The following is a 16,155-nucleotide window of genomic DNA, read 5'->3' on the forward strand; positions in this document are numbered from 1 at the left end:
GTCAGGGCGCGTGGTTTTGCAAGTTTAAGGGAGTGTCCACGGGTAGAGGGATACGGTGCAGGGTGGAAAAAAGTTTCAACGTTAAGTGCCAATTTGTTATTAAAGAAGTCATGAAGTAAACATAGGTTGTTAATTTTATGGCGGATAATGACGGGATCAATTTTAAGTTTTTCTAATCGAGAAGGGGCTGGGAGTTTATCTAATTTTTGAGTTAGTTTAGTAAATTTGTTTTGGGCTTTCTGTAGGGCAGTAGTACCAAGGGAGGAAGATGGTGTCCAAATAGGGGAGGCATAGTCAAAAATAGGCAGGGCCAATGCATTATAGAGGGTTTTAATGAGGGCTGGGGAGCGGTTGTTAAAATTACGACGAATTAAGCCTGATAGGGAATAAATCCTTTTAGAGACTTTATTGGTGTGGGAGGTAAATTTGAGGGATGGGTCCATTGTAACACCCAGGTCAGATTCAGATAGGGTGGCACGGATAGGTTGACCGTAGAGACGATAAGTATACCGTGGGTTAGAGGATCCTAGGTGAAGTACAGCGCATTTATTAATATTGAAGCTGAGGCCATGTTCAGAGGCCCAAGCTTCTACGGAATCCAGGTCAGTTTGCAGGTTTAGGGAGTCAGATAGGGATTTTATACGGGATGAAAGCTTCGTATCATCTGCAAATAGCAAAACTTGCGAAAATTTAACAACACTAGGGAGGGAGTTGATAAATACATTGAAGAGTAGTGGACCTAAAACTGAACCCTGGGGGACACCATTCTCAATGGGGGCCCAGGGAGAGTGCTGACCCTGGAGGACAACTCTTTGGCGGCGGTCAGTTAGATAATGGGATAACCATTGCAAAGCCTGGTCAGTAACTCCGGCTAGAAATAGGGCACGCAGTAATTTATCATGAGGGATACTATCGAAGGCTTTAGCGAGGTCGAGGTAGACGACATCAACGCCAAAGCCCTCGTCTAACCAAGTAGTCCATTGGTTGGTGGCTACGAGTAAGTTGGTTGAACACGAATGTTTGCGCAGGAACCCATGCTGAGCTGGAGAGAAGAAATTTACACTATTGAGGTAATCCAACAATTGGGTATGCACCAGGATCTCTACAACTTTGGCTACTTGGTTGAGGGAGCTAATGGGGCGATAATTTGAGGCTTCGGTTTTAGGACCCTTTTTATAGATAGGTGTAATATTCGCCTCCTTCCAGGGACCTGGTAGGGTTCCAGTAGAGAAGGAGGCAGATATTATACGTTGAAGTGGGGGACAGAGTTGAACAGCGAAGGTGCGAAGAATGTAAGGATGTAGACCATCGGTGCCAGGAGATTTGTTGGTTTTGAGGGAGAGAAGAATTTTACAGAGAGCGGGTTGGGAGGAGTCAAATTGGGTAAGACGCAATAAAGGTGAAGAATCTTGAGGGGGTAGAAATGATGGTATCTTGGGAGCAGAAACAGTAGAAGCAAAGTAATCATTGAGTAGGGTGGCGTTATCAAGGGCAGAGAGGGTAAAGGTACCAGAGGACTTACGTAGTTGGAGGGGAGGAAATCGACATTTTCGGAACTTATTAATGTGGGCGTAAAAGGATTTAGGGTTAGAGGCTATTTGGGAGACAAGAGTAGCTTCCTTTATCCGGTTCTTGTTACGTATGTGGTTGGTCAGTGCATTACGGGCCTTACGGTATTCAGTGAGACGGGCAGCTACGATAGGGGGAGAGGCATATTGAGATTTGGATTTTCGGAGGCGACGCCATGCGGTAACCTTAAGGTGGCGCGAACGCTTAGTACGAGGGCATGGTTTTGAGGACTTAAAAAAGGTACGGAAGGGCACAAAGGCCTCAATACATGACTGTAGAACAGAATGGAAGGCACTCCAAAGGGAATCTAGGTTGTCTGAGGTAAGTAGTAAGTCCCAATTAACGGTCTCCAGAAATGCGAGGAACGAGGGTGTGTCACATCGAAAAAAATTTCGAACGGGACGTTGCAGGTAATGAGTATTGGACAGATTAGTGATAAACGCAATGACGTTGTGGTCGCTAGATCCTAATGGCGGGTTGGCAGTGGGATTGTATATAAAGTTAGGGTCTGTACAAAGGATGAGGTCTAATAAACTATCGTCTGCAGAAACGCCTCCATTACGTGTGGTAAAAGATACAAATTGGGTTAAATCTAATTGGGTTATAGTTTCCAAAAAAGTACGAACATGAGGGCCGGCGCATGGGAGGGTGGCATTCGATTTCCAATCAATTTTGGGGTAATTAAAGTCACCCATTAAGAGGAGGATGATGTGGTGGGTTTCACAGTAGTGGGTAATGTGTAATAAGAAATCTTGGAGATGGCCGTGATTGTCATAGGACGGAGAACGATATAATACACCGATGATAACTAACATATGGGGAAGTGTCAGTAATACAGTTAGAATGTCTAGGCCATCATAATTTACACTATTTGGAGCATAGTCGAAGGTAGATAGGTCCAATTGACGAGCAGGTAGGGAATCTGATAAGTATAGCGCAACTCCACCACCCGTCGAGGTGATCCGATCACAACGGAACAAGTTGTAACGGTGGATGAAGTATTCACTAATAGAATGTTCGGGAGCCCACCAGGTTTCGGTTATAGCTGCGAGAGTAGGTTTGGTTTGCGTAACCAACATGTTGAATTCAGTAAATTTCACAATACCGCATAAGCTCCGAGCGTTGAATAGTAGGCCAGTAGATTGTACACAAGGGGGGAGGACAGTAAAGTTAGGTGGATCGATGACTGCCAAGGACGTAATGAGACAGTTTAGGTACGTGGAGGGGCGCGGGGTATAGGAGGGTGTAGTAGCATCGAGAATGACTAACGAACCGGAGGACGATGGCACAGTAGCAGGCTGGGGATGGACAGATGATGTAGGAGCAATCAATAGTTTTTTCCTTGGTGATGAGGTGGGTTGAGGTTAGGAACACCATGATACGTAGATGCAGAGTAGCGGTTCGATTGAGCGAGGTAGTTCGACGGGGGCAACGGCCCAGGTGGGTAAGGATGGAGAGGGAACGGCGGAGGTAGTGACGAGCCCGGCAATAAAGAATTTGCACGAGGTAACAGAGAAGACTGTGCTTGAGATGGAAGAGCACCAGAGTTGTAGACACAATTGTATACTGGGGAGAATGCACCCCGAGCAGGGGCGTACGTACTAGACCCAGACATCCGAGGAATATCTTCAGGATGGTCATTACGAGTGGACCTGGGACAGATAGTACCCTGACGGATAACCAGATCCCCACGACCTTGGTCACGGAGGAGCTTTAACTGGGAACGGAGCTCCTTATGTTTTTGGCGTTGTTCAGGCGTCCTGTCAACAGTGTACGAGTAGGGAAAGCCGTAGGAACTGTCGGCTTTCAGGTCATGAAGACTGCTGATAAAGTTTTGTCGCGCTTTGACAGTGAGGAATTTAAAGATTAATGGGCGAGGCTGGTCGCTATCACTTAGGGTACCGAGGCGATGAAATTTCACAGAGGTAATCTCAGAATGCGAGAGGCCAGTGTCACGAAGTAGGGTGGTACAGAGAGAATTGTCGTCAGCTTCAGAGCCCTCTGGCACTCTAAAGAGTAAGGCATTTCTTTTGCGGTGCTCTATAGTGTAATCCCGAACACGAGTGCTGGGAGTAAAATTTTCTTGAAGAGCTTTCACATTTGTGAGTTCAGTGCGTAAGGCAGTTAATTCAGTTTGTATAGGGTCAGGAATAGTGTCCGCAGAGGGAGAAGGCAAATTGGCGGGGTTGGTTAGTTTAGAAGTGACTGATTCAAGGCCTTCTTTGAGTAACTGGATAGCTTGATGATTGGTATTGACTAGTAGCTTATTTTCACCAGAAACACGTATCGAATCACTGGAGAGAGCTTGCAAAGTTTGGACATCGGAATGAATATTGTTAAATTTATCTGTGAGAGTACAGAATTGACTAGAAAGGGTATCCAACTGAGTTTTAAGTGAGGAAAGTACATCTTCATTTTTATTAAGAAAAGCCTGGAGTTGTAGGATATCACATCTTTGAGAATCACAGAGAGTTTGTGTGGTCGACAAGGAAGTTTGGAGGTTAGTAATGACCTGTTGGTCTGGGATATCACAGAGGGCTTCTTGGAGAGAGCGGTGATCATTCTGGAGTCTATGTACGATGGCGAGGGTTTCGTTAAATGTAGGCACTAGTGGCACACAGGTAACACAGAAAAATTTGAAATTATCACACGGGTGATCTTGATGGGCATGATAAAGTTGCTTAGGAACGTTGGAGCATTTGGTGTGCGTCCAAAAGTTACAGAGTTCGCATAGAAGACCATCGTCTGAATCCGAAACCGTAGAAGAACAAACAGGACAATTGTCTTTGCTATCTTTGGTAGCCGTAATTTTCTGGGGTGTTCGCGGTAAGTTAGGCATCGCGACAGGCGATAAAGGCTAAATCGGCCTGCAGGAGAGTCCACTTAGGCAGTGCGAGAGTGAGACGTGTGAAGTAAGCATAGCGACCACGAGGTGACCGAGGCTTAACAAATCCATACCTTAGCTTATCAAATTTCGCCAGGATATTTCTAGGACCTTTATAACACTTGTAAAATCACGTAAAGAACACGTACGCGGACTAATCACGACCTGATACAACTTTAATTACTTTAAAAAAAGGATAATTACGTAATTTTATAACCAAAATTCCGAGTGTAAACAGAGCGACAAAAAAGCCCTCTACAAAAATACATTGAACTCTCGAAAGATGGTGCTATACTGTTGCGTTTTTGAGTGTAAAAGCAAAGCTGTTGCTGAAAGTCGTGAGAAATTCTTTAGAATTCCAAGAATAATAAGAAATCAAGGTAAAAAAACCTTGGATTTATCAACTTTTGGGACGTTATGGCCGGGTAATCATTTAAGCCTTGGCTCCAATTTACCGTATTTTTACAGTAAGGATCCTCATAATTAACCAATGAAATTTTTTCTATAGGCCTATACCTTTTTTTAGTTGTTTCGGCTAAAGTTTCTAAATAATCTGATTTATCGAAATTAATTTGTTGATTTGCCATGTCTTCCACTATATTTATAAGGTGCTTTTTAACAATAATTCACATACAACATGGCGGCCATTAAATAAAAACAAATCCAGAGGTCGCGGCTTCCGGGCGTGACGTCACTAGAAGGTCAAAAACCGCTTCATGCTGTTTCCCTATTTTAAGTTAATTTGCAGTTATATAGCTTTGAAGGAGGGAGGGTAGTTCAGTTAGATTGATTTAATTTCAGAACGTTTCAATAAATAACTTACTTTTAATGTGACATTTAGTGTTGTTTAGCAGGCTGAAAGTCATTTAGAGTGTTTTAGCAGACGACGCATGGAGTGTTTCTACTATTCAAGAACTTGGGATTTTTAGGCAAATAGAAATTTTGGGTAAAATAGTGTTCCCCCTGTAACGAGCAAGCAGACGACGAAAATTTTCCCGCTCAAATCTATTTTTATTTTTATTGGCTAAAATTGGTCACGTGGACTTAAAATCTGGGATTGTCCAGTGTCCTGTGCTTAATTGCGGCCCTGCTTATGCCCGGTCAAAAAAGGATTACAACGCCAGTAGCCAGACTGCGCAATCCCCGAAAATTACAGGGAAATAATTACTTTTTTAAACCGGCTACATGGGCAGTAAAACGAAGGCACTTTCAGTCAAAGGGATCACTGAAAACTTGCCATATAAGAAATTTTTTCTATTTCCAGCCCTGACCGAAAGGTAGGGGCGTGCGCAAGGTACACTGGGAGAGTTTCAGTGCTGCATGCTGTTAATCAAGATTCCACTCCACGTTACCTCTTTCCTCCCTGGTTAACTTTTAGTTTCTACTGGGTGAGGTAGAAATCCTTGGCTTGTACGGTAGGGCCGTGGCTTCGTGCTCGTCGTAGACTATTCGGTGTCACTGTGTCAGCGAAGACGGCGGTTGATGCCAAGAATCGTTCCGACCAATAATAATGGCCGAAATAACGGCCAAGTTAATTTTTTACCGTCTCAACGAAACCCTGACTAATATGGCTGATGCTATTTTAAGCTACTTCTATATCGACTCCGACGTCGGGGAACAACGTACTTTTAACTGGTTGAATATGTTTTTGGCGGGATGGGTCCTGTTAGGGATCTTTGTCTACCTGTTGGGTACCTTCGTAGCAAGTATATTAGAAAGTAGTCGAGAAAACACCCCAAAAAATGACACTGAAAATAGCGTGGACAATGATCAAGAAGTGTCAAAATCCAGTATTTCAAACGTGACCCAGGCTAAACCTAATGACGAAAAGAAAACAGCAGCAACCAAGGCCCGCGGTGTCGCCGTCGCGGAAGAGGTAATCGTTCCCCGTACTTTGGAAGAAGTCAGCGGCGCGCCTAGAATCGGAGCCCTCTCCAAAGTTCCCGTGGCCGAAGGGAAAAACGCCGGTAGTGTCAAATGGATAAATTTAATCTTGGTTTGGTTTCATACAACTCCGAAAATCGAGCTACTCATCGAATGCTGGCTTCATTCGATAAACGAACGAGCGGACAAAATAGCAGCGGAGGTAAGACAAAAGTTTAATCTCACCTATTCACTTATAATTTAATAATAATAATAATACCCCATGTAGTAATACCCCATTCTTTTGACTAAATCTTATACTTTGAAACGTTATCATTTTGGTTTAAACCTCCCCCAAAATTAATTAAAAACCATTGCTTTGCTATAAGACAACAACATGACCTACTTATGTTACAGGAGGGTGTGGTGTGGGCCCTCTATAATTGAATTTCTTCAACCAAACTTAACCCTTAAAGGGGCTAAGCTCTGTATGGAAGATCCAATGAGATAGAATATATATATTAAACCATTGGGAAGATCATAGTTTGTCACACGGTCTAAAGAGCCTGTTATAAAAACGAAGGTGTGAAACTGTGAACACTATGGGACGCTATGTTATGTGTTGTGTAAGCAGGGTTCATACAAACCTGGAAAACAGGGAAAGTCTGGAAAAATCAGGGATATAAATATTTGACAAAAACCTCAGGGAAATTTTGAATTTTTAGTGAAATTCTGGGAAATCAGGGAAATTTGTGTCAAACAGGGGCCGAGTAATTAAGTAAAATGTTCGTAAACATACCCTCCATAGGATTAACATTACATTAAACTTTGGAGGCTCATAACTCTCAAACTCTGGTTGTACTAGAGATACGGGGATGTCCTTTGATTATGTTATAGTCCAGTTAGCCCCCCATCCAACCATACTAAAAATTAGGGCTACGACAAACAGGGGCCGAGTAATTAAGCAAAATGTTCATAAGCATAGCCCCCTTCATAGGATTAACATTACACTATACTTTGGAGGCTCATAACTCTGGTTCTACTAGAGATACGGGGATGTCCTTTGATTATGTTATAGTCCAGTTAGCCCCCCATCCAACCATACTAAAAATTAGGGCTACGACAAACAGGGGCCGAGTAATTAAGCAAAATGTTCATAAGCATAGCCCCCTTCATAGGATTAACATTACACTATACTTTGGAGGCTCATAACTCTGGTTCTACTAGAGATACGGGGATGTCCTTTGATTTTGTAATAATAATAATAATAATAATAATAATAATAATAATAATAATAATAATATTTATTTCGCAAAAATAATTCGCTGGCAACCACAGAGGCAAGCCTATATGTGGTGGTTACCGGGACAACACATGACATAAATAAAGAGAACCATACAGAAAACGAAAATTTAAAAAAATAAATAAATAAAAAAACAAATATTAAATAAATATTAACAAAATTACAAATTTTCACGTAACCAAATATTAAAGACAAAATCAGACACTAGAGACCGAAATTGTGGTATTGAAAGAGTACAATTTTGACGAATGTCGCAAGGCAGGCTATTCCACAATCGCACTATCCGGTAAAAATACGAGTTCTTTAAGGCCAGACATCTTGCGTATGGGATGAAGTAGGTGGGGACAGAATGCCTCGAGCTAAGTCGGACAAAATCATCTAGATCAAAGTACGGAGAGCGCGCGAGTCTAAGAAACGTCACTAAGTCAGATACGTCGCGGCGAATCGTTAACGGTAAGAGAAGTAGATTCTGTAGACGCCTAGCATAAGGGATGTGATTTGGTTTGCCCGGTCTGGGTGACTTCAAGTAGAAACTCGTGAAACGGCGCTGGACACCCTCAAGAGAATCAATGTCCTTCTTCAAGTAAGGGTTCCACACCGGAGTAGCGTACTCTAGGACAGGTAGGCACATGGATCGATAGAGGGTGATAGACGCTTTGGAGTACCCGGAGGTTCGACGAATCAGACCACACAGACGTTGCGCTCGGTTTCTAGCGTGAGTGACATTAGAGGACAAACTTAAATCGCTTGATATCTGGACACCTAGGAGTTTCATGGAGACAACGCGATTTAATGGAACGTTCTGTATAAAATAGAGAACGTCATCTCTTGGGCTCCGACGAGAAATGACCATAAAACAACATTTATTGATGTTGAGAGAGATGTTGTTAGCGAGACCCCACGCGAAGATATTGTTGATGTTATTTTGTAATGTCAGTCGGTCCGCCGGGGATCGGATAGCTAGAGATATGTAACTATCATCGGCATATTGATACAAGGAACAGTCCTCAGTTAGTGCACTCGGCAAGTCTGATACAAATAGGTTGAACAACAGAGGTCCAAGAATTGAACCCTGTGGAACCCCAGAGAGGACCGGGCGACACTGACTAAATTCGCCACGGTAGATGACACGCTGAGAGCGGTTAGCCAGAAAATCTCGAAGCCAGCAAAGAACCACACCAGATACCCCAGCCTTCTGCAGCTTGAAAATCAATCTCTTGTGGCACACTGAATCGAAAGCTTTTGACCAGTCAAAAGACACAACGTGTATGTCTGGTGGGTTACGTTCATCCAACGTGGAGGCCCAGTTGTGAAAGGATTGCAAAAGTTGTTGCGTGCAAGATCGTCCCTGCCTGAATCCAAACTGGGAAGCAGGAATTAAATTGTTCTCTTCAAGAAAACTGCTCAGTTTCTCCGCTATTATTGCCTCCAAGATCTTCCCAATTACCGATGTAAGAGATATTGGACGATAGTTCGAAATATTATTTCGTTTTCCTGATCCTTTAAAAACCGGAACAACGTTCGCTAGCTTCCAACCCGAAGGAAGAGCCGATAATGAAAGAGATTTATTGTAAAATTGCACCAAGGGGTCGATTATAGCCGGCGCCATCGCCTGGAGAAGTCTAGGAGTGATGCCATCAGGTCCACAAGCAGAACCAGTCTTTAAACGCGCCAAGGCACGAGCGACGTCTAATGAATCAATGGATTCCAAAGTGAAGCATCTGCCAGTAGAGGGCAAAGTTGGTAGCGTCAAATTTTGGTCCGGCGCAATGAAACTTTGGTAAAAGAAGTCACCGAAAGCAGCGGCTATAGCCCGAGGACACGACAGTTGACCTTGCGATACCACAAATGATGACGGCGGAGGTAATTGCGATTTCGATCTAACAAAACTCCAAAAGCGTTTCGGATAAGTTGCTAGGGTGTCATGCAAGTTGGAGAGAAACGCATCATATGCTTCTCTTGTTTTCTTTCGAAGTGCATTATTAAAGCTTTTGTACTTAAGCCAATCGGAGGGTTTGCCAGTCTTCTTGGCCCTATTGAAAAGGGAACCTTTCTTGTGGCTCTGGTGAACAAGATCACCGGTAATCCAAGGGCACCGCTTTTTACCTCGCAGCGTTACAGATGGGATGTTATCCCTCACACAGGCCCAAAAGATATCAAGCCAATTCTGCCAAATCTCATCGATATCGTCGGTAGAATAGACCAAATCCCACGGTGCATACCGTATAGTATTACGTAGATTCACCAAATCAACGTTCTTATAGTTTAGGATGGTACGATTCACAGTCTGGGTAAATCTTTTAGGTATGTTAAGAGAACCAACAATCGCTAAGTGGTCACATCCAGGAAGATTGTCTCTAGTTGTTGTATCATTTAAAAAACGTAAATCGTTTATGAAAACCAAGTCCAGAATGTGATCGCCCCGGGTGGCGGTAGTAACCGTTTGTTCAAGACCAAGGCCAAGGATTGTGTCGCAGAAAAGTTGTTCCTCAGCAGTACGAGGCGATGGATCCGACCAAGAAATATGTAAATTGAAATCACCCATCAAAAGGAAAACATCATGCGGCGGGAGTGTCTCATGTAAAAAACCCAAAAGGTCGCACAAAGATACCATGTAAGCCAAGGAAGACCTAGATCGATAAAAAATCACTTCATTCTCCATTTCAGCCTCCCTTTAAGAGAGTAGTTTAGTGACATTTTTTGTATATTGGTGGTCATCCATCACAAGACCTTTATGACATAAATCAGCGTGGTGTCTGTTCAATTTCCTGATATGACGTATTTAAAGCCCGCCCCCCCCAAAAAAACCTTATATTAGTCGTAATTAAACTATATTATTATCCGTAATCTTCATAAGCATCAATCTGATTGTGATTAAATCTGATCTGATGCATCATTGAATAATTCAAAGAAGTCATCCTTGTCTCGGTCAACACACTTTGTTATATCATAGGGCTAATCGCTATCACATTCCATGATTTTGTAGGCTGATTGTGATTTTTTTACGTGTAGTAATTTTAACATTTATGTATGGTCCCTAAAATGTCAGGGGAATTTAAATACGGTCCAAAAGTTTCAAGGAATTTAAATACGGTCCAAAATGGTCATGAAAATCTAGTACTGTTCATAATGGTCATAGAAAAATTAAATAAATTCCAAAATTGTCATGGAAAATTTAAAAACTGTCTAAAAAGACCCGCAAAATTTAAAAACGGTTCAAAATGGTCAGGGAAATTTTAAAAACGGTTCAAAATGGTCAGGGAAATTTTAAAAGCGGTTCAAAATGGTTAGGGAAATTTTAAAAGCGGTTCAAAATGGTTAGGGAAATTTTAAAAGGGGTTCAACATGGTCAGGGAAAATTTGAAAAGCGGTTCAACATGGTCAGGGAAATTTTAAAAACTGTTCAAAATGGTCAGGGAAATTTTAAAAGCGGTTCAAAATGGTCAGGGAAAATTTAAAAACGGTTCAAAATGGTCGGGGAAAATTTAAAAACGGTTCAAAATGGTCGGGGAAAGTTTATAAACGGTCCAAAATGGTCGGGGAAAGTTTATAAACGGTCCAAAATGGTCGGGGAAAGTTTATAAACGGTCCAAAATGGTCGGGAAAAGTTTATAAACGGTCCAAAATGGTCGGGAAAAGTTTATAAACGGTCCAAAATGGTCGGGGAAAATTTATAAACGGTCCAAAACGGTCATGGAAAACTTATAAACGGTCCAAAATGATCGGGGAAAATTTATAAACGGTCAGAAACGGTCAGGGAAAATTTATAAACGCTCCGAAACGGTCAGGGAAAATTTATAAACGCTCCGAAACGGTCAGGGAAAATTTATAAACGGTCCGAAACGGTCAGGGAAAATTTATAAACGCTCCGAAACGGTCAGGGAAAATTTATAAACGCTCCGAAACGGTCAGGGAAAATTTATAGATAGTTTTCACACATGGAGGATTCATACCATTTACACCAGGAAGCTGGGCTATCTGGAGGACAAAAGCAGACGGGTTTTTGTCCTCCAGATAGCCAGGCCTCTTGGTGTAAATGGTATGAATCCTCCATGTGTGAAAACTATCTATAAACGGTCCAAAATGGTCAGGGATAATTTATAAACGGTCCAAAATGGTCAGGGATAATTTATAAACGGTCCAAAATGGTCAGGGATAATTTATAAACGGTCCAAAATGGTCAGGGATAATTTATAAACGGTCCAAAATGGTCAGGGATAATTTATAAACGGTCCAAAATGGTCAGGGATAATTTATAAACGGTCCAAAATGGTCAGGGATAATTTATAAACGGTCCAAAATGGTCAGGGATAATTTATAAACGGTCCAAAATGGTCAGGGATAATTTATAAACGGTCCAAAATGGTCAGGGATAATTTATAAACGGTCCAAAATGGTCAGGGATAATTTATAAACGGTCCAAAATGGTCAGGGGTAATTTATAAACGGTCCAAAATGTTAAAGGAAAAATTTAATAATGGTCCAAATTTAAAAATGGTCATCGACGAATTTAAAAAGGGTCATGGGCAAATTTAACGTAGAAGGCGAAAACAACACAAGAAATCCGGCTTAGTCTTAAGCCTAATCCAGGGTTCATACAAACTTGGAAAACCTGGAAAAATCAGGGAATTAAATAGTTGACAAAACCTCAGGGAAATTTGGAATTTTTAGTAAAATTCAGGGAAATCAGGGAAATTTGCGTCAAACAGTAACTAAGCAAAATGTTCGTGAACATACCCTCCATGGGATTAACATTACACTATACTTTGGAGTCTCATAACTCTGGTTCTACTAGAGATACGGGGATGTCCTTTGATTATGTTATAGTCCTATTTGACCCCCCCCCTACTTCGTTAACATTTGCTCCATAGGATACTCCATATACGGGAAAAACCTGGAAATCTCAGGGAAATTTGTTTTGCAAAAGTTGTTTGAACCCTGAGTGATTATCGGAGATTTCTGATTACCTTTGATTACCCACAAAAATGATTTTGATTACTGATGATTTTCAAAGAATTCTAGAAATTAAGTAATCGGTTTCTGCGGTTTTGTACACCTGATTATTCAAGTGACAAACCCCTCGCTGTTATTTTTAATAACCAGTGGCGTTGCTAGGTCTTTTCGGGAGGATAGCCCCCACCCCCCAATTTCAAACCTAGCCCCCTCAAAATAATCCGAAAACCCTACCAAAAAATTGCTATTAGTCCCACCAAAGTTCTACAGCAATATATATTGATAGATGTGTGAACTTTCATCTTTGAAGAAATGAATTCAATAGACTTAGACATGTTAAGTGTTTCCCGTTCTTTCGAAGGGGGTCCCAGTAGTGGCAACTAAAGGCAAACTAAAACTTTAGTCGAGTGAAATTCCTTCATCCACAATTGTCTCATAGTCAATAAATATAAATCAAAGTCCTGACTGACTGATAATCAACGCCCAGCCCAAACCGCTTGCCCTAGAAGGCTGAAAATTTGCAGGAACGTTACTCATAAGTAGTAGGCGCGTACTAAGAAAGATTTTTCCAATCCGCCGCCATCTTAAAAAATGGCGCCCAGAAATGTAAAAATTCTTCTCTATGCAACAAAGTCCGCGCGTTTCAACCGATTTCACACTGATTTAGTACACTGGTTTCCTTTAACCTATAGGCGGGCTGAATGGTCTTTTGGGTTCGATTTGTCGCCATCGTTTTAAATGGCGGCCAGAAATTTAAAACCCGCGTGAAAAGTAATAAAAAATGTCCCGACGGGCTGACGGGCAACGCCGAGTGTCTTCGCTCCTGAGGTGCTACAAAAATATTAGTCATCAGTAAAATCTACCCATTCTTTATATCATTTTGATGGAAGTTCTTATTACACGCCAGCGACGCCACGGGAAACAGCTAGTAGTCAATAAATTCGGTTCCTAACTTTTTAACAATCAAAGTTTGTATATCTTTGAAATACCTGGAAATACGAATAATTTCACGTTGACACAAATTTTCGGGTCTACACATATTCCAATGAACCAATTATGCAATACCAATTTATTAATTTCTAATAATAACTTAAAATAGTTTGCCCAGAATAGCCCCCCCCCTCCAAATTTCAAACCCTAGCGACGCTACTGTTAATAACACCCCCTGTATGAGAGGGTATTGAACGCTTACCTGTCTACCCCCTCTTTATATATAGTCTTTGGTTTAAAAGAACCCACCGCTTTGAAGCACAGTCATCCATTGAGTCCGTTTTCTAAAGATTTCAAGTGATTTTGCTAAATACCTTGTTGGGTAACCAACCAAGCAAATTCCATTGAGAAATTTCTATTTCTATCTTCCTGAAATGTTTTCAAAGCCTTTCGTAAACATGAATTTTATTAATCTAAAATGTCATAGGACATTTCAAGAAGCGATATCTAGTTTATTAGGGAGAAGGTATAAGATGCCTATGTATACGCGCGCCATAGTCACAGTCCCCCTTTCAAAATACAAGGGGGGATGTAAAAGGAGGCCGGGCTAGTTCGCCTTCTCTCCTCTGTTGGAAAATATGACTGTAATTTTCGTCATTCGTGTTGCGCTGACGTGAGTTTTCAAGAACCAATGAGATGTTGGTTGTAATTTGGAGGCGGGGATTAACTCCGGACCTACGTACATTTGGACTGGAGATAAAGTTAGATTATAAATGTGGCGAATTTATACCTTCTCCCTAGTAAACTAGATATCGCTTCTTGAACATTTCGACTCATAATTGCCCATGGGTAAAGTATGCGCGTGAGGAAATTTGTTTTCATGCTATAGGATAGGCAACTCCCTATCTCAAACGACAGCTTACTCTGTATATACACTGTTACAGCATCGGTTGTCAGCACGCGCAAACCTAGGTCCCTATGTAACCTAGCTTTGTACGTGCTGACAAGAGATGAAAAGCTTTGAGATTTAAAACATCCGCAAGTTTTTTCAGCTCGAGTGCACGGACCTCTAGGCCTTAGTTTCAGATACGTGTAGGCAAACACCTTAGCTTCCAATTTCAACAAACGAGGATTAAGCTAAAATTGTAGGGGGTCAAGAATATGATGTTCTTAACCCTCTCAATGGTGATGGGTTAGCCTACGCCAAAAACCTTCAGATGAACTTAAAGGGAATGAGAAGCTTCGTTTGAAAAACCTCTGATTTATATAACAAAAGATAGAATTAATTTCTGTGAATTCAAAAATATCAAGCTTTTAATTCTCCGATTTCTGGTTATTTGGTGGCAATATGCATTTGAAAATGGTTCATATGAAATTATTTGAAATCCACTTTTTATTAAAGGCTAAAACGTTTCCCCCTGTTGGCTGACGTCACAAATATATTTTTCATGCGAGATGGTACCACTCTCTCCGCTATCAGACCCAGAGTTTAGGCTGGCGAGAAGCTCGAGACGGGTATAGGATTCCCGCGCTTTTGTTCCCTGACGTCATAGTGATGTCATCAAACGGGCGAACAAACTCGACAAGACAAAATTATTGATATATCGAAACTGCATGAGTTTTCGTGATTTTTCAATGGATTTTATAAATAGAAACTTTGGTTGAATTATATTAAAAACTTGATATTTTGAAAGTAGAGACTCGAAAGTGTAACATAATACCACTTTAACGGTTAATGAATTTTGTCTAATTTTCAATAAAGAAATAGAAATTTGAACTCTTGAGTGGAACTCGCAAAGAACGATATCATAGTGTAGTTTAGGCGAGGGGTTAGTCACTTGAATAATCATGCGTACAAAACGGTAAAAATCGATTGCTTGATTTCTAGAGTTCTTAGAAAAACATCAGTAATCAAAATCATTCTAGTGGGTAATCAAAGGTAATCAGAAATCTCCGATAATCACTGGATATCACGTGAAATCTTGAGAAAATCAGAAATAATCACATGATTTACTAGTAATCTTTTGTAATCACGTCGGTAATGAGGGTAATCACACATTTCGTGAAATGATCACGCGTAATCAATCGACGAATTCGAAAATCCCAAAATAAAAATCGTAATCAGTTGAAATAGAAATAATCACTGCATTCATCGAAATTCACGAAGAATCCAGTGGTTATCACCGCATTCACCTAAAAATCACCGGAATTCATTTGAATTCAATAACGGGAAATCAGTGTAAAGATTATGGAAATCACCGAAAATAATAATCAGAGAAATCAAGGAATTCCTTCAGTAGTCAACGGAATTCACATAAAAATTCAGAAATCAGAATTCTGGTGTACAAAATTTTGGCGAATGACTAGCCCCTCGAGGTTAGGTAATACCATGCGTGCGAGTACGGGTAATCCATATCAATTGTTGACGATGTAGATAGGGGCTAGACTACACGCTTCGCTTCAGCTTAAAGGCCGACTTCCAGCGAAAAGAGTTCTAGCGAACTGAAAAGCGAGCATCGAGTCTAACAATGAAGCGACCGTGCCGATTTTCGAATCCCCGCTAGGGTAAAAGATGGAAGGGTTCTAGCTAACTTAAAGCCGTGCAATATGGTTCTAGCGAACTGAAGATACGCAAAAGAGGATTTCCTTCAGG

The 16,155-nt window shown here is 41.2% G+C and overlaps 1 protein-coding gene across 7 annotated transcripts in view; it reads left to right on the forward strand.

Annotated features, from left to right (window-relative positions):
* The first annotated feature begins 5,873 nt into the window (after nucleotides 1-5,873).
* LOC149661053 (uncharacterized) overlaps nucleotides 5,874-16,155 on the forward strand; it is a 74,071-nt gene continuing 63,789 nt past the window's right edge. For 3 of the 7 annotated variants that reach the window (XM_089842441.1, XM_089842442.1, XM_089842443.1), the window contains exon 1: nucleotides 5,884-6,539. In XM_089842441.1, the coding sequence (XP_089698567.1) occupies nucleotides 5,964-6,539 (576 nt within the window). In that variant the 5' untranslated portion in view covers nucleotides 5,884-5,963. Of the gene's footprint in view, nucleotides 6,540-16,155 lie in introns of all 7 variants that reach the window. The other 4 variants (XM_089842439.1, XM_089842440.1, XM_089842438.1 and 1 more) reach the window with 3 other exon arrangements.

This window comes from Phalangium opilio, unplaced genomic scaffold (assembly GCF_054372755.1).
Source record: "Phalangium opilio isolate 3A_F unplaced genomic scaffold, DU_Popi_V2 ptg000070l_1, whole genome shotgun sequence".
NCBI lineage: Eukaryota > Metazoa > Arthropoda > Arachnida > Opiliones > Phalangiidae > Phalangium > Phalangium opilio.